The 24,651-nt window shown below is 66.3% G+C and overlaps 1 protein-coding gene across 2 annotated transcripts in view; it reads right to left on the bottom strand.

Moving 5' to 3' along the window:
• Positions 1 to 24,651, bottom strand: part of RXRA (retinoid X receptor alpha) — a 92,093-nt gene that overhangs the window by 13,946 nt on the left and 53,496 nt on the right. Inside the window, exons 1-4 of one of the 2 annotated variants that reach the window (XM_055541608.1) lie at positions 14,746 to 14,878; positions 12,717 to 12,982; positions 6,081 to 6,231; positions 5,354 to 5,533 (exon numbers count right to left, since the gene is read on the bottom strand). In XM_055541608.1, coding sequence (XP_055397583.1) covers positions 5,354 to 5,533; positions 6,081 to 6,231; positions 12,717 to 12,926 — 541 coding nt within the window. In that variant the 5' untranslated portion in view covers positions 12,927 to 12,982; positions 14,746 to 14,878. Of the gene's footprint in view, positions 1 to 5,353; positions 5,534 to 6,080; positions 6,232 to 12,716; positions 12,983 to 14,745; positions 14,879 to 24,651 lie in introns of those variants that run through there. The other variant, XM_055541607.1, reaches the window with a different exon arrangement.

Raw genomic sequence — 24,651 nt, 5'->3', positions numbered from 1 at the left:
GAAGGGTGGACCCAGAGCGAGGCAGCCACACGGGCCCATCTGGACCACAGCCAAGTGATGGGAACTCAGAACCCTGGTGAGCAGTGTCCCCGAGACCCTGAGAGTAGGGTCCCTGGGGTCTGTGCTCTAGACAGAGCTGAGAGGCCCATTTTACCAAGTGGGGAAACTGAGGCCCAGAGCACCCCTCATGGCTGAGCCCTCAGGAGAGCAGGCAGCTCAGGAGTCAGACCTGCTCTGCCTCGGGTGAGCCCCAAGCCTCTCTGGGCCCCAGCACCGCCCCCCACCCGCAGTGAGACTGACGACACCCGCCTCCTGGGGGTCCACAGGCACTGTCCTCCATCTGCTCATGACTCCCGCCCCACGCCCCCCACGCCGTGGCCCAGTTACAGGGATGCCCGCACTCGAGAAGGCCCTGGGCACAGGGGTGCCGACCGGGGGGCCTTGGGTGTGGGGCGGGGGGGGCAGAATTAAGTAGCAAAGCTCTGTGAGCACCCTCACTATAAATATTATGGTTTTACTTACAGACAGCGGCGGGAGGGGGGTGGCTAGGACTCTTGCTGGACCAGGTCAGCCGTCGTTTACACGTGGTTGGCGGGAGGCCTCAGGCAGGAGGGGCAGCCAAGACAGGGCCTTGTCCTCCTCCCAGCCCAGGGTGGGGGCGGGGGGCTGCATGGCGGGGGGTGGGGGGACGTTGCCATGAGAGCAGAGCTGGCAGGCCGCCTGCTGGGATCCCCAGGAAAACCCTGGGGCCAGCGCTCCCCAGCAGTCAAGCCAGCGCCTGGAGGGGCGCTAAACACCCCAACACGGCCAGGGTCCCCGCAGTCAGCGACTCCGGCCTGGGACCCCTCTCTGGCACGGTGCTTGCTGCCGGCCCCCTGGGGAGCCGAGAGGTCGGAGGGGGCATCTGGGTAGGGGAACCCAGGCCTGCTGCCTCCTTCGCTTTGGGCACTTCCCCTGTCCCTTGCAGGACCCGAGGGGCAGGAAGGATGGGATTTCACCAGCAGCCCTGGCCCGGCTGCCCCTTCTCAAGGGCAGAGGGGGATTCCCTGCCAGAGGCCACAGGGCAAGTTAGGTGCCTCCAGCTCAGAGGACCCGGCCCTCCTTCCCCTCAGTCTGCACACGAGAACGGTTATGTGCATATAATCACACATGCACACAGGCTCACACCCATACATGCACATCAGCACTCACATAGACTCACACGCACACACACACACGCACACACACACACATGTGCACACAGGCTCACACAAAGACGCACACATGTGCACACAGGCTCACATGCACACCAGTACTCACACACACACACTCACATGCACCCACACAGGCACAAAAGCTCACACCCACACATGCACACACTCACACATGCACCCACACGGGCACACAGGCTCACACACAGGCGCACACACACATGCACACAGGCCTACACCCACGCACCCGCACCAGCACAGACTCACACGCACACACACACACATACACACACACACATGCACGCACACACACGTGTACACAGATGCACACACACATGCACACAGGTTCACACCCACACATGCACACCAGCACTCACACAGACTCACATGCACACACACGCACACACACACACGTGCACACAGGCTCACACACAGACGCACACACACGTGCACACAGGCCTACACCCACGCACCCACACCAGCACTCACACAGACTCACATGCACACTCACAGACACACCCACACGTGTACACAGGCTCACATGCACACCAGCACACACGTGCACACACAGATTCACACACACGTGCACACAGGCTTGCACCCACACATGCACACCAGCACTCACACAGACTCACGTACACTCACACACTCACACACACACAGACGCACACACACACGTACCCATCTTGTGGCCGCCAGTTTCTCCCCCGCCCCCCATGCCCCCCACCACATCCCTCCCTTGGGGGAGCTTGCCAACACCCCCATGCACAGGTGAGGACACCGAGGCTGGGAGAAGCGAGGCCACGCGCCCCAGGGGACGGGGTGGGGGCCCGGCTGGGGCTCTCTCCGCAGTGACACCTGGTGCCACGCCCGCCTGCACACACACGTGCGCGCACACACACACCAGGCACCGTCTCCACACCCCTCGCTCAGAGCCAGCAAAGGGACGCAGGCAGGAAGCAGGGAGAGGCCTTCCCAAGGGAGGGGGCCGAGCAGGGAGGTGGGGCAGCGGGGCGGCCCCTGCAGCCTGGGGCTCTCACCCCAGACGGGGGCCGCGTCTCCCCCTCAGTCCGCGAAGCCCCGCGCACTGGCCTGTGCCCTCTTCAGACGGAAGTGCCCACAGGCCCTCGAGGGCGGCTGCACACCCAGCGGACAGGCCCAGCCCAGCTGGGGAGGCCTAGCCCGCGGGCACTTCCCACCCGGGGCCCCGGCCCTGCGGGCCCGACACGAAGCCGTCACCTGCCGCGTCACTCGCTAGCCAGCCCTCCCTGCGGTCAGCCAGTCAGGTGCCAGCCCCGAGCCTGCATCCCCACTGCACCAGAAGCGACCAGAAGCCTCTCACGTGGGTCGTGTCGTGTGGGGCCGGCTGGCATGGCTGCCCACCACCGGGCAGCACCTAGGAGGGCTCGGGCTGGCCCTGGGGGCCTACAGCGTACACGCTCCTGGACAGGGCTGGGGTGGCACGCTGGGCCCCCATCGCAGGGCACTGCACTGCCCCAAGTCATGCTGCTAAAGCCCTGCCCCCGCTGGGGAGCCCTCCTGGCAGGGCTCACACCCCGGGGTGGGGGCAGAGAGGAAGGAGCCTGGCGTGCACCTCGCTGACCCATAGAGCCCTCTGCAGGGCCGGCACCGTGGCCACACAGGGTCTACCACTCACCCCTCCGGAGGGCAAGGCGGTGGGGCTGCCCCCGCAGCAGCGGGGGGCCAGACGACGCTGCACCCGCGGCCAGACGGAGCCGCCTCCCACCGCCCCGCGGCTCTCAGGCCAGCGAAGAGTTCAACGTTGTGTTGGGAGCACGAGGGGACCGTGTAGGAGGGTTTTTACTGCCTGCTCGTGACTTATAAATCCAGCAGGAGGCGAGGGGAGGTGGGTCCTGATGGAATCAGGTATTTATCTAATGGCCCATAAATCAGGCCTCGAGGGCCGCGGTGCCTCAGGACGGCGCCCAACGCTCCAGACTCATGCATCAGATGGAGAGCGCGGGCATACGGCCCTGCAGGCTCGGCCCCTGAGGCCTCCTCCCTGCCCCCGAGCCCCCTCCCTGGCCACCAGGCCCGCTTCCTACCCCCAAGGCCTCCTCCCTCCCTGGGGGAGCTGTGCGGACAGTCATGGCACCACGGGTGGGTGAGTGTACGTGACCAGCAGGGACCCCAAAGAGGCTCCGGGCACAGCAGGCACCCCTAACAGCCACTAGTGGGCAAGCGCAGGGGGGTCAGAGCCGCTGGCCCCAGACCGGAGGCTGCAGCTGCATTGGGACAGGAGGCGCTGTCCCCACTCTCCCCAGACCTTGGGGGTCAGATCACTGGGGTGTCCCCCAGGCCCACAAGCAGAAAGCCTGAGACGACCTTAGGAGAAGGCCAGTGTTTACTGGACTGGACAGCCCTGGGGACCTGTGTTCGGTCACTCTGTGGGGCCCCCAGGTCTCGGCCTCTGCACATGCTGTCCCTGCCATCCAGACACGTGGTCTGCTGAACACCCCTCCACTCTTCAGGGGTCAGCTGGACACCTGTCCACCAAGTGCTGTCCAATGCCCACAGCAGGGCCGGGGCCTCCTCTGGGTTCCCACAGGCCCCAGGCTTCCCCAAAGGCCACACTGACCACTCCCAGGGGGCCCTTCCTGGCTGTGAGATGGTCACTTTCAATGGGCAGATGGCCACGGCTCACTGACCCACACCAAAGTGCAGACTGATCTGCCCACCACGTGCTTGCCCCCGCTCAAGTTTCCATCCTTCAGGAACAACACTGCACTCATCACCTCCAGGAAGCCCACCCTGACTACATGGGGCAGCCAGAGGAACTGGGGCCGGACACAGGCCTCCCCACACCAGGCATATGCTTCCTCTGGCCTCCTGCTGGCCTTGAGGAAGAAGGTCAGCACTGGAAGCCAGAGCCCGGTTCCAGCCCAACATGTGACTGTGGCCGAGCCCCAGACCCTCTGGGCCTCAGCTTCTCCACCCGCACACAGAAGGGGGGGCCAATGTCTCTATAGAACATGCGCCCTCATCAGGAAGGCTGGGTGGGCAGACCAAGGCCTAGGCCGGCCCCCCAGCTCACGCTGGAGCCCAGGAGGCACCGCTCTGCGGGGTCCATGGGCACACTGCCCCTCGCCAGCGCCGAAACTCCCAGCCCATCACTGCCTCTTGGCCTCAAGGCACAGATCCTGCAGGACCACTGGCCCAGCTGAGGTCTCGGGTTGTCAGCAAGAAGGCCTGGGGCCCAGGAGATAAACGAAGGAGATGGAGATTGCAGACTCCACAAGAGGGCAGTCCCCAGGGACGAGACAGCTGCCGGCTCCCCCATGGGATGGTGTGGGGGAGGGTGCGCACACACCAGCCTGTGGGGGCCATGGAGCAGATACAGTGCAGGAGGGACATGCAGACCCTCACCCCAGGGACAGAACCTCCCAGCCAGGAGCCCCCAAGCCTGGGCCAGGGAAACCAAGGCCCAAAGACAGCACGGGGCTGTGAGGAGCCCGCCCCAAGCCCAGGCCCTGGCCAGCGGGACAGTTTCAGTGACCCCCTGGGAGCAGCCTTCCATGTTCCCTGCCCCACCGCCCGACACACACCTGCTGTCAACGAAACCCGGCCCCAGTCCCAAGGCCGAGAGGCCTGCAGCCCAAGTCTCTCTACTGTGAGGATCTGGGTCGCGAGGCACCCCCACCCCATCTGCGGGAGGAAGCAGAGCCCAGGACAACCCAGCGCCCAGCATGCTTCAGTTGTCCTGATGGTCTCCAGAGCTCCTTACCCGCGCCCCCCCAGCCCCAGGTCTCCTGGACCGTCCTACTGAGCCGCAACAAGCAGGCCCCAGGACCGGCCTGTACACTCCCTGGGGTTCGTTCCAGGTGGAGCCCCCACCTCCCACCGCAGCCCCCAAGAGCCCACGTGCTCAGCAGGGCCCACCAGGACCTCGGAGAGGTTCTGATGGATGCCTGTCGCCAGTGGGGCTGGGAACTGCCAGCAGGCAGGACCAAGGGTGTCCCTCCCGTAACCCCAGAGCCTGGCGCGAAACTGGTGCTCAGACAAGTCAGCGAGTGAGAGACCCCAGCCCCCAGGGATGAGTGCCAACGCAGCAGCGGCGGAGGCCTCTGGAGGGAGTGAGAGCCCCGTCATCAGAAGTATGCAAAGGAGCTGCGAGCAGGGAGGGCCGCGCGCCAGCAGCCTACCTTCGCGCTTCATGCCCATGGCCAGGCACTTCTGGTAGCGGCAGTACTGGCAGCGGTTGCGCTGCCGCTTGTCAATCAGGCAGTCCTTGTTGTCCCGGCAGGTGTAGGTCAGGTCCTTGCGCACCGTCCGCTTGAAGAAACCCTTGCAGCCCTCGCAGCTGTACACCCCGTAGTGCTTGCCTGCGGGCGGGGCGGCCGTGAGCGCCACGCGCGGCCTGCATGAGGGGCGCGCGGACTCGGACACAGGGCCCTCGCCCTCTCCAGGTCCGGGCCGGCGCCCCGAAGGACTCAGCCGACCTGCCAGCGGGGCTGCGGTGCTGCTGGGCTCGGGGGGAGGCGTGCGAGGGGCCCTTGGCCCCGGGCACAGCACAGCGGCTCCCTGGCCGGCGTCTCCACTGGAGCCACCCGCCCCGCTCCCCGGCCACCATCTCCTGGACTTGGAAGCGCTAAGAGGTCCAGGGTGAGCGGCTGGGAGCTCCGGTGGCCCCTCGCTGGCAAAGCCGGGCTCCTGCCACCCCCCACCCCAGCACCCGCACGGGGTCCTGCAGCCCCGCCCCGCCCTTGGCCCCGCCCCGCCCCACCCCGCCCCTCCAGGGGGTCCTGCAGCCCCCGCCCCGCCCCTCCGGGGGGTCCTGCAGCCCCCGCCCCGCCCCTCCGGGGGGTCCTGCAGCCCCCGCCCCGCCCCTCCGGGGGGTCCGGCAACCCCGCCCAGCCCTCGGAGGCCCACCTGAGGAGCGGTCCCCGCAGATGGCACAGATGTGCTTGGTGAAGGACGCCATGTTCCCTGAGGGGTGGGCCGGCACTTTGAGGACACCATTGAGGCCCAGTGGGGGCTTGATGTCCTCGCTGCTGCTCACGGGGTTCATGGGCGAGCTGAGCTGCGGAGGGAAAGCGGGGTCGGCCCTGGCAGGCGCTGCAGGGCATCCGCGGGGCAAGGAAGGCGCTGCCACGCCCCCCTCCACGGAGAGAGAAACCGGGGCTCGGAGGGGGCCTCGCTGACCCCCAGCCCTGTGGCCCAACAGGCCCAGCCCCACGGAGCCCGGCAGGATGTCCACCCGGTCGGCCTGGCCAGGCTAGAGGAGGCCGTCCTGCCCCCAGGGCCCCAGCTCCCACGGAACCCCAGGCTCGGAGGACCCGGCTTCCACCCCTATCCCTCGTCCGCCTAAGTGAGAACTGCCTGCCACCCCGGGTGCTGCCCCCAGCGGTCAGCCAGAGCTCTGGGACCCGCTGGTGTGGCCGGCGCTTTAGGGACCCCAACCCATGGATGGACACCGAAGCCTGACCCCAGAGAGGAGGGAGGGGAGAGGGAGGAGACAGGACCCCTACACACACACACACACACACACACACACAATCCTCACACACACAGCCTCACACACATCCTCACACACACACACACAATCCTCAAACACACACACACACACGGACACACACACACACGGCATGGTGGCGGTCTCGGATCCTGCAACCCGAGGAGAGAGGGAGGAAACGGCACCCCTACACACACACACATCCTCCACCATCACACACACACACACACACACACACACAATCCTTACACACACACCTCACACACACACATCCTCCGCCATCTCACACACACACACAATCCTCACACACTCACCTCACACACATACACACACAACCTCCACCATCACACACACAATCCTCACAAACACATCCTCCGCCATCACACACACACAATCTTCACACACACACACACACACACACACACCTCACACACACACCTCTCACACACACATCCTGTCATCACACACACACAAATCCTCACACACACCTCACACACACACATCCTCACACACACACCCCCTCCGCCCCTCCCATCACACACACACACACACACATCCTCACACAGACACACATCCTCCGCCCCTCCCACCATCACGCACACACACACACAATCCTTACACACACACACACACATCCTCACCCACACACACACCCCCTCCGCCCCTCCCGCCATCCTGACGCTGCGCCAGGAGGAAGCGTGGGAAACTCACCGGTCACCGTGGCAACAGCTGCCGGCAGTGACACAGCAGTTTTGGTTCCGCTGCGCCCACCCCAGCTCTCCCCTCAGCGCCCAGGGCCCAGGGGTGCTTCCCACCGCACCCTGCAAGCCAGCGCACCCCACAGGCGCCAGGGCGCCAGCTGGCAGCCCCCCAGCACCCTCACTTCTGCAAAGCCCTGACCGAGGCGGAAGTCAGGTCCTGCAGCTCCTCTGGACGGACCGCGGCCGCTGCGCTGCCCCTGGGTCTCCCCGGGCTGGGCTCCTCCTGCACACGGGAGCCTCACCCCCTTTCCTCCCTGTGGGCCCCGATTCCCATCCCCCTCCTCCCAGGACAGGAGGAGCTGGTGCTCAACGTGCACAGAGCACTCGCTGAGCACCTGCGGGGGCTCTTCCAGCCCTGGACGTCTGGGCTCGCCTGCCCAGGTGGCCACCTGGTTCCTTGAGGACGCTGAAGCCCATGGGACTCAGGGGGCTGCAGGGAGGCCGGGAGGCCAGCTCCGGCCATGTGGGGCTGTCAGGACCCAAGGGGAGAGGTGAGGGGTGTCCAGAGGACCCCACTGCCTCCAAGAATACCCCCCACCCCCCAGCACAGTCTGCAGGCTTCAGGAGCATCTCCCAGAAGACGGTCAACTCAGCGGGGGCCCCAGCTATTTGCTGAGTGCCATCGGGCTGCGCCCCATGGGAAGCCCTGAGTGAGCGGGGAGAGCCGCCCACCCACCTCCAGAGTGGATGCAGCGGCGAGCCAGGGGCACACGGCTTTAAGGGGTGACGCAGGTGTGAGCTCGGGCCTCTGGGAGTCTGAGGGACTCCCTGCATGCTGCAGAAAGAGTGTCCAGGGCCCCAGGAACAGGCCAGCCCAGAGCCGCGAGACCGTCCACCGAGCACCCGGCCAGGCACCCAAGGCCACGGAGAACACCCCCTGCCCAGCCCGTGGGGCTTGCCAGGAGGTGGGGGGGTCGGCCACAGCTGACCATGAGGATTCTGCCTCCTCCGTTCCCTGAGTGACTTTGGGGGAGCTATCTAACCGCCCTGGGCCTGAGGCTTCTCGTGTAAAAACCAGAGAAACAGGAGTGCCTCCGTCCGAAAGTCGCCGTTGGGATGATAGAGCAATCTGGGGGCCAGGCTGACAGCAGAGCCCCTGAAGCCAGCTCGGGGCACAGCAAGCGGCCTCTGCACGAGCACCGGGGCCTCCGGGGCCGGCCCCAGGCCGGCTGGGCTGCGGATGACGGAAGGCAGCTCCCAGCCAGAGGGCACCGCTAAGCACGTGCTTGGAGAAGGGCACACCAAAGGACTGCTGGGAAAAGGGCAGGAGACCGGGGTGGCCAGTCAGCAGCAGAGGCCAAGGGAGGGCCCCAGGGGCCCCGAGGACACCGTGTGGGCCAGAGGCTGGGCCCGAGGCCTCCCGCGGGCTGTGGGAGCCCGGCTACAACCCTGAACAGCTGGATCCGCTGGGCGGCACCCCAGAAAGGAACTCGGGCACTTCCTCTGTGGCTGTCCAAACCATGCTGGGTGGGTAGGGGCCACCTGTCCTGTCCCCCAGGCCCCCACAGGCAGGCCCTCGGGACCGGTGTCCACCCTCCATAACCTGAGGCGGGCCTTAGTACCAGGGACAGAGCCCTCAGGTACGGTCAGCGTCAGTGGCGGCTCCGCGGAGTGCCCAGGGTGGGGGCCCATCCCATTTCCCCTTTCACATCCTTGGCATTCACCTCAGTTTCCGCGGAGCCTTCAGGACTCACTGAGATAACCACCCGGCTCCATCGGGGCCCCAGATCTCCAGTCTCTTGCCGCCCCTCGTCCACGCCCACCACACCCTTCCTTTCCAGCCCTCGCGGGTGAGGCCAATCACCCCCGTCAGCATGGGGTGGGAGGCCCCTGGACCCCACCGGCCTCTGCCTACCCATCGAGGCTGGGGGCAAACCCCTACACGTGGCCTGGTGGACGTAGCTTCACGGCCGCGGTGCCCACAGCAAGGACAGGCAGGGCCCACGCGGGTCCTGCCCAGGGAGGCTCATCAGGGTGGCGAGGCCAGGGCGCCAAGGTGCCCATACATGCCCAGCACTGCAGGTGAGCTCTGGGCCGAGGTGGGGAACATCCCCTGGGCTGATGGAGCCCCTGAACCAGGGGAGAGGAGGGGCAGCTCAGCCCACGGTGCCCGCGGCCCGGCCCAGTTCTGCCCAGAGCCCCCAGCACCGCCCGCATCCACTTCCCTGCAGGGCGCGGTCGAGTCAGGGGCCATCCCCGCCAGCAGCAGGAGTCAGACCACCTCACTGGTTCCGGCCCCATGACTCCGCGGTTGTGGTTTTGAGGCGGAGGTGGGGGGATGCCCCCCCGAACTCCACCCACACTTCCATGAATATGGGGAACCCCAAGTTTTTAAGACAAACTGCTGAAGCTTAGAAGCTGAACTTGGCTCCCGGGGAAGGAGTTATGGGGGGCAGGGTGGTGGGGACTGAGGCCTTCCCAGGAATGGTGGCCAGAGGCTGATCCCAGGGCTCGGACCACGGCTAAACCACCTGCGGCCCGACTGACCTACAGAAGGACAGGCGGACAGCTGAGCAGTGGGTCGCGGTGAACGTCCAGGGACACACCCGCCCCCTCCACTCCCTGAGCCCCGGCATCAGGCTCGGGACCTGCGGCTCCTCGCTCACAAGCACCTGCACTCAAAGCGCCCATCGCGTGCCGGGAGCTCGCTGTGTGCCGGCGGCAGCAGAAGGGGACAGACAAGGCCACGAACCCCCACCCCCAGCACCGCCCCCCCAGACAGGCTAACCCCAAGGCTTGGGGGGCATCACCGCACCCCCCAGCACCGCCCCCCCAGACAGGCTAACCCCAAGGCTTGGGGGGCATCACCGCACCCCCCAGCACCGCCCCCCCAGACAGGCTAACCCCAAGGCTTGGGGGGCATCACCGCACCCCCCAGCACCGCCCCCCCAGACAGGCTAACCCCAAGGCTTGGGGGGCATCACCGCACCCCTCAGCACCGCCCCCCCAGACAGGCTAACCCCAAGGCTTGGGGGGCATCACCGCACCCCCCAGCACCGCCCCCCCAGACAGGCTAACCCCAAGGCTTGGGGGCATCACTGCACCCCCCAGCACCACCCCCCCAGACAGGCTAACCCCAAGGCTTGGGGGGCATCACCGCACCCCCCAGCACCGCCCCCCCCAGACAGGCTAACCCCAAGGCTTGGGGGGCATCACTGCACCCCCCAGCACCGCCCCCCCAGACAGGCTAACCCCAAGGCTTGGGGGACATCACCGCACCCCCCAGCACCGCCCCCCCAGACAGGCTAACCCCAAGGCTTGGGGGCATCACCGCACCCCCCAGCACCGCCCCCCCCAGACAGGCTAACCCCAAGGCTTGGGGGCATCACTGCACCCCCCAGCACCGGCCCCCCAGACAGGCTAACCCCAAGGCTTGGGGGCATCACTGACACCCTCGGGCCCTACCCCGCAGAGCCCCCACTCCAGACTCGCACCCAGGCTCCTCCGCACAGGAGCCCTGGAGGCGTGCAGGGCCGGTACCAGGCCAGGGGGCAGCAAGGAGCTTCGCAGGCCTGAGAGCCAGCAGGTGCTGCCTCTGGCCCGGTTCCCAGGGCACAGGTGCAGGCCGGGCCTCGTCTGCCTCTCGCTGAGCAGCAGGCACCCTGCAGCCAGCGAGGATCGGGGTGTGCTGGTTACGCTCCAAAGAACACGGCCAGGCCCGGGAAGCTGGGACCCCTCACGCCAACCCTCCAGCCTTCTGTCTGTTTCTGGAAGGCCTGGGAAGCTGGGACCCCTCGCACCAACCCTCCAGCCTTCTGTCTGTTTCTGGAAGGCCAGGGGACACAAGGGAGCACGGGCTCCCCAGGAACAAAGGGGCTGATGAGGGGCCTGGAAGAGCCAGAGGGGTGCTCCACCGAGACCAGCTCCGGACAGGCCCAGCCGACAGGCAGGGGGCAGGCTCCAGACCTCAAAGGCATGCCAGGAGTGGAGAGTCCTGGAGGCAGGGCCGCTCCCGAGCAGCAGGGAGCCCGCAGGACACGCTGACACCGTTAGCCACACGTCTCTGGGCAGGGGGGCCTGTGCTGGAGTCCCTCTCGAGACGGCTGTCCTGCCCCCCTCAGGGAGACAGCTCCCAGAGCTCCTGTCATAGGGCCCTCCTCTACTGGGGCCTCCTTGATGGACAGGCCTTCATCCACAGGGGCCTCCTCTACTGGGGCCTCCTTGATGGGAGGGGCTTTCCTCTATGGGGGGCCTCCTCTACTGGGATGCGGGTGCCTTCGTCTACTGGTGGGCCCTCCTCTACAAGGGACCTCCCTCTATGGGGGCAGTGCTTTCTCTATGGGAGGCCTCTCTCTATGGGGAGCCTCCCTCTATGGGGGCCTCCTCTACTGGGGTGGGGGTGCCTTCCTTTATGGGGGGCCTCCCTCTGTGGGGTTGGCCTTTCTCTTCCGGGACCTTCCTCCACAAAGATGACAGCTGATCCCAGACATGAATGACACGCAGCAAAGGGGAACTCAGCTCTGTCAGGAAGGACAGTCTGAGCCCCAGAAACAAGGAGAACCCTTGGGATTCAAGCAGAACTCCCAGGCATTCAGCAAAAAATCCCACCAGGAGACCATCAGAGCCAGGAGACAAGATGAGCAGCTGGGGCCCTGGGCACCCCGGGCAGCTCTGTCGGGGTTCAGACAAGAAGCACCCACATTGGGCGGGTTGGTGGAGGTGGGTGGTGGACCAGGCCTCAGGGGTCCCCCAGACAAGAGCTGGCTCTGCCAGGTGCCAGCTGCCTCCTGATCTGGACACAACCCCAAAAGACAGACTGTTCCGAGAAGTATCTGAGCAAACTGGACCATGGAGACCACCAAGCCCAGGAGGTCATCTCTGAGACGGCTTCCAGAGACAGAAGGTTTAAGTGATGGCACCTGCTTCCCAGGGGCCATAGAAACTGAAAGTGAAGTCGCTCAGGAGCGCCTGACTCTTTGCGACCCCACAGACAGTAGCCTGCACTAGGCTCCCCCGTCCAGGGGATTTTCTAGGCAAGAGTACTGGAGTGGGTTGCCATTTCCTTCTCCAGGGAATCTTCCCGACCCAGGGATCGAACCCAGGTCTCCCGCATTATAGACAGCCGTTTTACTATCTGAGCCAACATAGAAGGTGCAGGTAAAGTCAGCCCCTGCCCCCTGGTCCGGGCCCCGCCCCCGGTCCGGGCCCCGCCCCTGGCCCAGGCCCCGCCCCTTAGTCCAGGCCCCGCCCCTTAGTCCAGGCCCCGCCCCTGGCCCAGGCCCCGCCCCTTAGTCCAGGCCCTGCCCCTGGCCCAGGCCCCAATCCCTGGTCCAGGCCCCTCCCCGCACTTACCTGGGGGCTGCCGGTGCCAAAGCCCAGGGTGGGTGTGGTGGGCACCGACATGGAGTGCGGGCCCATGGGGGAACTGATGACCGAGAAGGGCGGGCCCATGCCGTTGATGGGCGAGCTGAGGGTGCTGATGGGTGAGTGCAGCTGTCCCGGAGAGCCGAGCGAGGAGCCGATGCTGGGCCCCAGGGAGGGGTGCAGCGAGGGGGCGGCCATAGAGCTGCGCGCTGTGGGGGAGCTGAGGGAGGAGGAGTTCACCTGCGTGGAGAAGTCTGCAAGACAAGAAGCCACAGGAGGCCGGTCAGGAGCCCACAACGGCGACCCGCTACCCTCTGGGCCACGGCGACCACGCCAGGTTGTGAATGGCAAGGGACGGCCCTGGGCAGGGCCCCACCCGCCAGGGAGGCCAGGCCAGGCACGCCCGGAGCTCCCCTCCGGGCACCAGCCCCACCTGGCCCAACTCTGAGGTTCAGGCTGGGCCCGAGGCAGACGTAGGAAGGGCAGGCTGACAGCCTACCCGGGCAGGGAGGCCAGATGGCTGCCCCTCGAACCCGCAGCACCCCAAGCCCATCCACCTGGAATGCCCGGTGGTCTGGAGTTGCCAGCCTCTCTTCCCATCTACTCAAGGGGTCAAGGTGAAAGCTGACGTTTCCACCACACCCACTGTGCAGCAGAAACAGTCCATGTCCTTAGTGTGGATGAGCGAGTGAAGTTGCGAGGTAAACGGCAGGTCCCCTGACCCCATTTTACAGACGGGGAACTTCCGAGGCCCCGCGTGCTTCCAACTGCCCACGCACGGTGGGCCCAGCACACTGCACAGGCCTGCTCAGGGACCCAAGCAGCGGTGGCCGAGACACCACACCCCCAGGCCCTCTAACACATGGGGCCCTGGAGAGGTACACTTCCTGTGTGCCCGGGGCCTGGTGGCCTGTGGCCCGGGGGCGGGGAGCTTCCTAGTGGGCCTGGTGGAGGGGCCCTGGCGTGCGCCAGGCCTGGACACAGGCAGCCTACAGAGGCTGCAGTGAGAGACCCAGACCTCCCACACGCCAGTCTTTCATCCCAGGGTTTTCCAAGTCCCGTCAAGCACTAATTGGGCCTCCCTTCCCCACCCCGAGGGCTCAGCGAGAAGCTTCCACAGGAGGGAGGCTCTCCGGGGTGAAACTGCCGCCCGAGGGCCTGAGCAGACCACGGGAACTCAGAGAGGCCCAAACAAGGCCGCTGGAGCCAGAGCTGCATGCCACAGCAAACCCTGCCTCTGTCTGGCAGGGTCCCCTGAGCACACCAGGACCCCACCCCCCACGCCACCCGGGCCTCAGCCTTCCCATCTGAAAATTGGTCTCTGGGTCTTCCAGCCAGGCCTGTGGTGATCACACAAGCTTCTGGCAAGTCGAGCAGGCCAGGGGTGCAATGCAGTGACCCTCTCCAGGCACTCCCAGGTTGGGGGGACACTCTGCGTGGACCACCCAACAACCCCAGGAGGATTCGCGTGCCCGAACCTGAGAGCAGCCGTGCCCAGAGCGCCAGGCTCAGAGCAGGAAGAAGCCTTGTCTGGGCATTGCCCCCAAGTCCTCCCCCCACATCGGTCACCAGTACCAACAGTCCTGGGGTCACGCTGCAGGACACTACCACCTCCAGGCACGGCCAGGCAGGCCTGACTTTGGCCAGAGCCGAGCTCTCACCCAGGGCCTTCTGAACTTGTCCATGGAGGTGCTGGGCAGCCCACAGAGTGGGGTGGTCCTCCCCCCAGGCACACAGGAGGCTCTGCCAACCCTGAGGACCCCCTTCTCTGGGAGCTCTTACCCATTTCCTTCCCGCAGCCCCCAGCTTGCTGGGCACCCCGTCCCTCACTTGCCCTCTGAGGGAGGAGGGGCATGACAAGGGGGCCTTGAATTCCACGCCAAGGAGTAGGGGCCCATCTGCCACTGCACCAGCAAGACAGCCTCATCAAAAACCCTTGCCATTCACAGAAAGGAGCATAAACCGTTTCACTGAAAGTAAGAGCTTATGGAGTCCAGGTCCAGATGGCGGCACCTACTGGCATAGATGGGAAATGCAGTCCAGCCCTATGAGCCATTAAGCTTCCGGCACCCACATCTGGGGGCTTCTCTGACAGCTCAGCTGGTCAAGAATCCACCTGCAATGCGGGAGATCCCGCTTCCATTCCTGGGTCGGGAAGATCCCCTGGAGAAGGGAAAGGTTACCTACTCCAGTATTCCTGGGCTTCCCTTGTGGCTCAGCTGGTAAAGAATCTGCCCACAATGCAGGAGACCTGGGTTTGATTTCCGGGTCGGGAAGATCCCCTGGATAAGGGATAGGCTACCCACTCCAGCAGGACTTCCCTGGTGGCTCAGGCAGTAAAGCATCTGTCTACAATGAGGGAGACCTGGGTTCGATCCCTGGGTTGGGAAGATTCCCCTGGAGAAGGAAATGGCAATCCACTCCAGTACTACTGCCAGGAAAATCCCATGGACACAGGAGCCTGGTAGGCTACAGTCCATGGGGTTGCAGAGTCGGACACGACTGAACGACTTCACTACCCACTCCAGTATCCTGGCCTGGAGAATTCCACGGACTGTACAGTCCATGGGGTCGCAGAGAGTTGGACACGACAGAGCGACTTTCACACACGACCCACAAGACGATGCCTGCAACCTGTGTGTCCAGAGATCTTCCCCAGGGGTTGGCGAGAGCAGGCAGGCTGCAGGAAGGGAAGCAGACACGAGGTCTGGCTGCCCGCCCTTGACCTCAGTGAAGGCCCGTGACCTTGTCCACCCACCTGTGACAGACAAGCAAACGCGCAGCAGGCACGCTCCCCCAAACCTGCAGCTGCCCCCAGGCCCACGGTCACTGCTCTTTCCCCACGGCCCCTGGGATGCCCACTTCACCAGCCCTCGCCACCCCCTCCCTGCGTGAGAAACCCTGCCTCAGCCCACGCTGCAAGGTGCAGGCTACCACAGGCCCCTCCCCATCACTGAGTCCCAAGAAGCACCTTTCTGACCTCTGGGGGACGGGGGCGGGGGGAGCAAGATGGACATTACAACATCCATTTTGCAGGCATGGTCCCCAGAAAGCATAGCAGCTACCGCTGGGGCCACAGATCACGTGAGCGTTCCGACCTCCACATCAAGAAGCCCGAGGGCCTGGCCTCCTGAGGGGAGCCGCCCACTGTTCTCCTCTGGAAACGAGACGGGGGTCTGAAGCCAAGAGGGAGACATCACCCCGGGGTTCCTGCAGTTTCCCCACCTCCACTTGGCCAGCCTGGGGATATGGAGAGCTTCAGACTGGAGGAGAAGACAAAGGGGCTTCTCAGAGGTGGCTGCCCGTAAGGGGCGGAGTGCAGACGGCAGGGTCGGGGGGTCCCCTGCTGCTGGCCGGCCATGCCCGCGGGGCAGGGCCGCAGAGCTCCCCACTCCCACAGCTGCAGACACTTGCGGGTGTGAGCTGGGCCTGCCGGGCCTGAGCCGCTGGCTTGTTTGTTTGTTTGCTGCTCCCTGGCAGGAAGGGGCGGGAGAGGCAGGAGAAAGCTCTGGCCGGAAGGAAGGAGGGAAGTGGCCTGTTTGGCTGCCAGCTGCCAGGCGGCACCCCAAGTATGAGAACCGCGAGGAGGGGGAGCCAGGCGGTGGAAAACTGGGCAGGAGAGCCTGGCACCAGGAAGGGGGGCACTGGGAGAAAGAGGAGACGGGGGAGCAGCGGTCCTGGGTACAGCCCACCCCCCAGATGTGAAGGGAGGGCCTGGTTCCCCAGGCAGGCTCCCAGGCTCACGTGTACACCAACCGCTCCAGGCCAGGGGGCTCCGGCCCCGGGGAGGGGCCACCCCAGCCCAGGCCCACCTCGGCAACCCCCAAGGCCCCCAGACTCCCACTTAGGGCCCTTCCTGTTGACACACAACGCCCACAGTGGACACTTTCCTGGAGCCCGGGTGACAATGCCCTGGGTGTATCTTCTGGAGTCTTCTAGAGTCTCCTGGAGTCTGGCCAGGCAGGGAACATTAGAAAGAAAAGTGCCTGAACACCCCCTGCTCCACGTGTACGGAGCCTGTTTCTTCCGGGCCAGTACGTGTCCCACCCTCTGATAAGCAGTGGCTACGATAAGGGCTCTTCTTGAAGTCACACTTTGGACTTGCAGGGGCCTTGCCACCAGCGGTCACTACATGCCTATCTGATCCTGGGCTGCAGGGCTCAAGGCTCAGGCCCAGACCCCACCCTGGGAGCTGCTGACGCCCAACCCTCCCACCCACGAGGACCCAGGCCACTCCGGGGGAGGGACAAAGCCCAACTTCCGAATCTCCCTGCCCAGAACCTGGGCCGGGCCCAGGACCGCCCTCCGCTGACACCCTCCCAGCCCCTGCGGACCAGCAGCAATCCGTGAAACCAGGCCTCGGAAGGAGGCCTGGGCCTGGGAGTACACAGGGACCTCCAAGAAGAGGCAGGCAGCTCCGACCCGGGCAAAGGGACAGAAGAGCTGCCAGGTTCGGGTCAGGAAGGCCTGCCTGGCAGAGTGAGGGACCGACCTCCTTCTTGGCACAGAAAGCGTTTCAGGCCATAAAACTGATGCTAAACGCAAACATCTGAGGGCCAGAAACGGATGCCACGGGGCAGAGACGAAATGCCCAGAAGGCTCAGCGTCCAGAGCACAGCAGTGCCCACAGGGCCCCGGGGCAGGGGTGCAAGGTCACACTCAGCAAAGTCAGAAACTGTTCCCACGGTACAGGCACAGGCCACTTCTTGAGGTGGTGAGCTCCCCGTGGGAGCTGTATGCAAGCTCGGGCATGGCCGAGCAGGAGGCCCTGGGCTCCCTCTGGGGGCCGGGGGGCATTCCCCCAGCTGACAGCCCCCAACTGCATGGGCTCCCTCCTCCAGAAAGCCCTCCAGGACCCTCCTGCCTCCCTCCCCGCCCGGGCCCTCCAGAAGGAAGCCGGGGAACCCCCACCAACTCCCTTCCGGCCTCTGCCAGGGAAGGCGGGGGAGGCGACAGGAAATGCCAGCCCAAGGCGAGCCTCACAGCCTCGCGGCCAGCAGACCCCCAACCCTCGGAAAGCAGAGCTGGGGGGCTCCACCACTCTCCCAAACCTGCAGGGCCCAGCAGGGCAGGGTCCGAGCAGGCCCCAAGCTGGGGTCCAGAGCCCAGGCCGCATATCCTGGGGGCCAGGAGGGCACCAGGCCCGGCCAAGCAGGAAGCCCAGCAGAGGCAAGGGAGCGTGGGGAGGGGCCCCGGGCAGGAACTGGGCAGGGGGCAGAAACAGACGGGCACGGGGTGGGGCGGGCGAGAAGAGCCCCAGGGAGCCAGCCCCCGACCCGACCAGAACCAAGCCAGGCTCTGAGCACGGGTGTCCGCTCCCCCACCCCTGCCTGAGGACCACCCTCCCCCAGCCCCCCGGAACCGAAACCCTTGGCGGGGAGCTGGCAGGCCCTCTGGAGCTTCCTGGGACGCCCACCCCCAGCCCCCGCCTTCCGGAAGGACTGCTTCCCCTGGCACCCGCGGGAGGCAGAAGTGGCAGCCGTGGGGCCTGTGGCAGGACCACGGCGCGCCGGGGTTTGGGGGAGGCGGGGGGCAGGGAGGCAGGAAGGTCCACAGGCCCCACGGGGATGAGGCTCTCAGGAACGGGGGCAGTGTCCCTTCTATAAGTGGGCGCACCTGCTGTGCAGAGAGCCCCTGCAGGGCAGGGTTCCAGTCCGAGCCAGGGGCCTGCAGAGGGTGGGCCAGGAAACACGACCAGCCCATGGCCTCCGCCCCGGGGCTCAGGTGGCCTGGACTGCGGCTGCTCTGGGGTAACATGGCCCCTTCCCCAACAACGCCCCAAACCTCAGCTCCAGCGTGGAGGACACGGGTCACCTCGGCCTCCACCTCGGGGCCTCAGAAGAGGGCCGAGCCCAGCAGGCAGGCGGCCTCAGGGGCCCTAGGGAGGGGCCTCCCCACCGGCCAGAAGGGTCCCAGGCCCAGGAGGCCATCGACGTCAGGGGCCACACCAGAGCCCAGGGCAGCCCCGACCCTCCAGACCCCGGAGGAGACAGGCGCGGGGACACAGTGATCCAAGACACGCGTCTCCTTCACCCCTCGCCCACCACTCAGACACCCCCGACACCCGACAGGGCTCCACCCTAGCAGGCCGCGTGGAAGGCAGGCGGCTGCCAGCTGCTGCTTCCTGGCACTGCCCTTCCCAGCCTCTGTGACACCTGGGGGAGGGGGAGGAGAGGGCAGGCAGAGTGGACGCTGAGGGGCCAGCAGGACGCTGCTGAGTGAGGAGCAGACAGCACGACTGCACCGGTGTCAAGGCTGCGCCAGGGCCCAGAGGGGCCGCTGCGGACTCGGTGGACGGAAGCTCCAGCCTCATCGCCTCCATCGGCCTCACCACCACCACTGAGGCCAGCATCACCACCATCAGCACCACCACCCAAGGCACCACTTGCCCTGCCCCCCGAGGCGGCAGATGCTGACCCTGGGTGGCTTCTGCCACGAGTGACAAAGGGAAGACGCTTCGGGGTTCTGACGGCGGTCCTGAGCTGGCCGGGGCTGGCCAGGGGCAGGGGAGGAAGGGGAAGTGGTGGGCCCGCCCTCGCTGGCACACTGGCCCAGTCTGGGGGTACTGCGGTTGGGCCCAGTGGTGGCAGGTGCGGCTGGAGCCCGGCCGCCATGGTGGAAGTGGGGAGCACAAGCGGGAGGCAGGGGTGGGGCAGACGGGGCTCCCGGGGCTGGCCAGCCGGCACCTGGACCTCCAGGTCCACAAGAGAGCTCAGGCTAACAGTGCCAGGGCCCTAGGTGGGGCGCTCGGGCCAGGGTCTTGGCAGGAGGCTGCCCCCCAGCCCCACCCCCGGAAGCTCACAGTCCCAGGGGGCTGGGGTCCAGCCTGCATGCCAGGCCAAGCAAGAGCACCAACCCGGCGTGTCTGCGCCAGCTTCCCCCCAGTTCCTGCAGCACCCGGACAGGCACCCATGGAGGGCACTCCTTGGGGGCACCCTAGGGGCTGAGGGGCATGCTGAAGCTGGAGGGAGCACTGCTCCGGCTGAGTACCAGAGCCCCGTTCACCCTAACTTTCCATGGCTCGGGGAGCCGGGCTCGCCGGCGCAGGGAACACACCTGGCCAGATCCCCAGGATGCTGGGGCCAGACCACAGCGGAGCCCTGCAGCTCTGGCCCAGGCCCCTGGCTGCAAGACGCCCCCTCTGCCAGGGTGCTAAGACCACCACACAGGCTGCTCAGAGCCTTGGAATAACGGGTCATGCTGCACGGATACCACCCCCCACCCCTCCTGCACACTGCAGGTGCCCTGAAGGCTGGCTCCCGAAATGCCAGCTCGCCACCCTCCTGTCCCCTGCCCCCATGACTCCAGGGCCTCCTGGACCTCGGGGCTCGGCCGGTTCTTCAGCCAGGTGACCCCAGACGGACCAATCCCTAGGTCAGCCCAGCAGGCGGGCCTGTCCCCAGAGCCCTTGGTGAAGTTGGGGGTTGGGGGCGTTTAGGGTCAGGGCTGGCAATGACTGGATGGCGGCCATGGCATTCGGAGACCCCGCCCAGGGCCAGGCTCCTACCCGGGCACCATTTCTCCATCTGCCCAGCAAGGTGCCCACCCCACGGCACAGGCCACAGAGCCACCAGCTGGGGCCCACCCCGGAGATGGCTGGGGACGACGAGGATCCAGGTGACCTCAGTAACAGGGCCCCCCGCCCACCCTGGGGTCATTCCTCCTGCTCAGCGGCCAGACAGGAGCTGCCCCGGGGGGAGTCCAGGGAGGGGCCAAACCCGAACCCCCAGGCCTGCCGGAATCCCCGGGAGGAGGCACAGAAGCGGGGCGGGGGGCCATAGGGAGGGGGCCACGGGGCAGCTGAGGCTGTGCTCAGCCCCTCAGTCTGTCCGACTCTTGAAGACCCCGAGGACTGTAGCCTGCCAGGTTCCTCTGTGCATGGGGATTCCTGGGCCAGAATACTGGAGTGGGCTGCCATTTCCTTCTCCAGGGGATCTTCCTGATGCAGGAACCAAACCTGCGTCTCCTGCACTGGCAGGCGGATTCTTTACCACGAGCACCATTGAACCTGCGTGCGACGCCGTCACCGCCGCGGCCTCTGCAAAGCGGAGATCCCCAAACACAGGGCCCGCTGGCGGACGGTAGCCTGTGCACCTCCCGCTCCTGCCCCCGCCCCCGCCTGAAATCAGAGCATCCTCGAGGCAAAGCTCAAGTCTGGGGAACAGCCCCGGTGGCCGCCCTGCCCTCTGAGAGCCTGGGGACTCGAGCAGCCCGTTGTCCCACCCGCGGGTGAAGAAGGGGCTGGGAGGGCGGGGTGCTCCCCTCCCAGCGCCAGAGCCAGCTCTCCCCCGGACGCCCAGCACCCCTCACTCTCACGCAGAGACCCCAGGCCAGCCCGGGAGGCCAGCCCCGAGTTTCAGGCCGGACCTGCTGCCGGCAGGGATGCCCACCGTGGGGACGACGAGCGCGGGCATCTGGGAGCACGCTCACCTCTCCGGGGCCCGGCAGGGGCTCCCAGGCACCACAGCCTCCCGTCCAGGCAGCACCCCTGAACCTTCCCCAGCACCTCCGGGGCGCCAGCCCGGACGGCGGAGGAGGGGACACGGGGAGTGGGGGAATTCCTGATGAAACCCCGCCTGCCCCATGGCCGTCTGGGGGGCAAGGGGGCCCCCCAAGCCCGCGGGCTGGCTGAGGCGGTTTCTCTTCAACAGGAAAAGAAGTGATGCTTGTTTCATTTTGAGCCACATCGCTCCGCAGGCTCAGGGGCCGCCACCCAGCTCTGTCGTGGAACGCGGGTGCCTCCACCCCCGGCCTGTCTGCTGCTCTGCATTTTCCGCAGCCCCGCGGCATCGGGGACACCCAGCAGATACTCAGGCCTCCTGTGCTGGATACGGGGGCAGCCGTCCCAGTGGCCCTCCCGCCCCAGGATGCCGGGCGGTCAGGGAGCAGGGCAGCTCCTCGGGGCCCGACGTGGGCTGGCCTCTACCGGGACGTCCCCAGCCCTCCCACCGCCCTCAAGCATTGCCATTTCTCGGCACCTCGGATGCTCGGCACCTCCAGAGCCACGCGAGGGGTGCGGCAGGGCCAAGCTTGAGACCTGGGGGTGCAGAGAGCCAGCTCGGCACCCAAGGGGCTCCTGGGGGGCTTCTGGAGACTCCACCACCGCAATGTGCTTTGAGCCTGGCCCCTCGGTGTCCTCCCAGGGCAGAGGCTCACCCCCACCCCCGACACTGACTCAGCCGGAGTCACCAGGCCAGTGCTTGTCATGAGCGGAGGCGCGGGCGGCAGGGCCTCTGCAGACGGAGGCAGGGCTGCTCCCGTGAGACAGACCGAGAACTGGAGCGGGGCTTCCCCGTCTCCGCCGCGGCGGGGGCACCTCCCGCCTGGGCCAGCACGGTGGCCCCCACATAGTCCAGCTCGTCACCCCACTCACCCCTGCTAAAAGCCTGGTGGGAGGCTCGCACGGACTGCACCTCGGCACCCCTTGGGCTACGTCCCACCGAGCCGGCCCACCTGGGGCTCACGAGCTGGTAGGACTGTCCCCAAGCTGAGATCTGACCTCCACCCCGGCCACCCCTTGGGGACCTGCTGATGCCAGGCTGTTTCTCCAGTCCCCGCCCCAGGCCCCCAGCAAGTGCAGGGACAGGACTGGGGGGTCCCCACTCTGCACTGGGGGACCAAAGCCCTGGAGGCCCTAGAACCTCATCCCGTCCTCACAGAGGATCGAGCACCCTGACCTCACAGAGCACCCTGCCCTAATGCCTCGCTCCTGACGCACCTCGCGGGCCAGCGGCCAGGAGGCCGAGACCCTCCACAACCCGCAGAGGAGAAGCTGGCGGAAGCCCCCCGCAGTGAGGGTATGCAAGAGACACAGGGACAGGCCGCATCCGCACCCCATGAGCCTCGGCAACCTGCACAGCAGCGTCCAGCCCAGCCACCCAGCCCACGGGCCTCCAGGCAGGGGCGGACGGACCGGCTGGCAGCTGGAAAGCCTCCCTGGGCCTGGATGACCGTGACCTCCGTGAGGGCCCCATCAGCCCCTCTGTACAGACAGAGCCTCAAGCGGCCACGCTCGGATCTGGCCGCGGCAGGCCCCAGTGGCTCGCTCAGCGTGCCCTCCCCACCCTGCGGCAGCCCGCGCACTGGTCACTCGGCAGTAGGACCCCCGCGCCCTCAACCACCACCAGAGCCTCCCACGATGCCCACCACGCCCCTCAATCCCAAAGCCCACCCTCTCCTTGCCTCCCCAGCACCCCTGCCTTGCTCTGGGGCCCTGGGGCCGGGGCCTCTGGCCCTACACCCGCTGCCTCGGTGCCCCTTCCTGGCCTTCTTGGCCTCGCCAACAACCACAAACAGCCTCCAGGAGGGGCCAAGACCAGGGTTGACGGTGTGGGAGGGGGACCTGGGGACTGTACGTTTCCACCGCTGGTGCCTGCCCTCGGGACGCGGGCAGATAGCCTCCACGAGCTGCAAGCCCCGGGCAGCTCTGGACGGGAGGTGGGGGGCGGGGCTGCTGATCACCATCCAGCCAGATGGCTGACACGCACCCCCAGGGCAGCATCACGCCGAGGGGCCGCAGTGACCAGACCCTGGCCCAGGGCTGCTGGACTCCAGGAGGCCCAGCTTCCGGGGCGGGGCCACACCAAGGCCGGGGGCCGCAAGCCAGGCAGGGGTCTCCAGCTCTCACGGCTGCCCGCCCGCCTGCCTGCCCGGCACATGACACAGAGTAGCAGGGACCCAGAACCATGCCTCTGGAGGCTCCAAACCCATCCTGATTCCCCAAACCCACACGCCGTCCACAGAGCTTGTGGGTCCCCTCCGCCAAGGAGACGAGCAGCGTGCCTGCTGGACACTCAGAATGTCCGGCCCAGCCACCAAACACGATGACACCTTGTCACACGAGGGCTGCAACAGAAGTGCCCGCCACACACACACACACTCACTGCTTCTACGTAAGAACTCCGGACTAAGGGTCAACACATCCCACACCCTCTACGAGCACAGAGCCACCCAGGCCAGCCCAGGACATTTTCCGTGTGAAGGTGGCTTCACGTGACTTTGAATGTTCTGTCGCGTCAAGAGACAAACCGACCTGGAAAATTCTCTTCCCTGCACCCACTTTACAGACAAGAAAACCACAGCCGCGCTGAAGAGGCCTGTCCAGGCCAGCCTGTCGGGCTGCCCAGTACTTGCCCTCGAGGGACAGCTGCTGGAGGGGTGTGGACACAGACCCCCACCAACGCCTCCAGATCAGGAAGGCAGAGCCCCCCGCTGTGCAGGGCTGTCCGCTGCAGGACGCGGCCTTCGAGAAACCTTGGGCTCGGAGACCTGGACCTGGAGCCAGCCTTCGCGGTCACTCGGCAAGGGTGGGCGACGCCAGCCCCAGGACGCGTGCGTGGCACCAGCACTCCTGGGTGCCCACCGCTGAAGTCCTGACTGCGCAGAACATGGGCAAGGCTTGTAAAGGGCAGGGGAGGGCAGGCAGCCCCCAGCCAAGGCAGCCCGGTACCCCGCTCTCCAGCAGGCTCTTGTTTCAGATGCCCACTCCAACACCGTGTGGCTGCCGGAGGCGGCCTGGAGCAGCCTCGCCTGGCACCCATCACCATCCAGGCCGGCGAGACACCCTAGACTTGGGGGCAGGACCCTGGCCAATCACAACAGCAGGGACTCAGGAGGCCTGGACAGGCAAAGTGCTCCTGGCTCCCCCGCGTGCCGCCAAGTCCCTTCCCTGAACCGCCGTGTGGCTCTGGGACAGTCACATCATGTCTCTGGACCTTGGCGCCCCCTCAAAACCGGGCACAGAGAAGCGAGTCCTTACAGGAGCACTGGCAAAGTGTGGCGAGTGACCACAGCGGGCCCTGGCACAGGGTGGGTGTGACAGAACAGAGCGCCTTGCAGCCAAAACAAAGGCAGGAGGCCGTGAGGTGGGCCAGGCGGGAACGGGTGCTGGCCCGCCCTGCACGATGCAGGGGCTGGGACCCCC

Source organism: Bubalus kerabau, chromosome 11 (assembly GCF_029407905.1).
Source record: "Bubalus kerabau isolate K-KA32 ecotype Philippines breed swamp buffalo chromosome 11, PCC_UOA_SB_1v2, whole genome shotgun sequence".
In the NCBI taxonomy this organism is placed as follows: domain Eukaryota; kingdom Metazoa; phylum Chordata; class Mammalia; order Artiodactyla; family Bovidae; genus Bubalus; species Bubalus kerabau.
The sequence above is the reverse complement of the archived record's forward strand: the minus strand, read 5'-3'. Positions and strand labels throughout refer to the sequence as shown.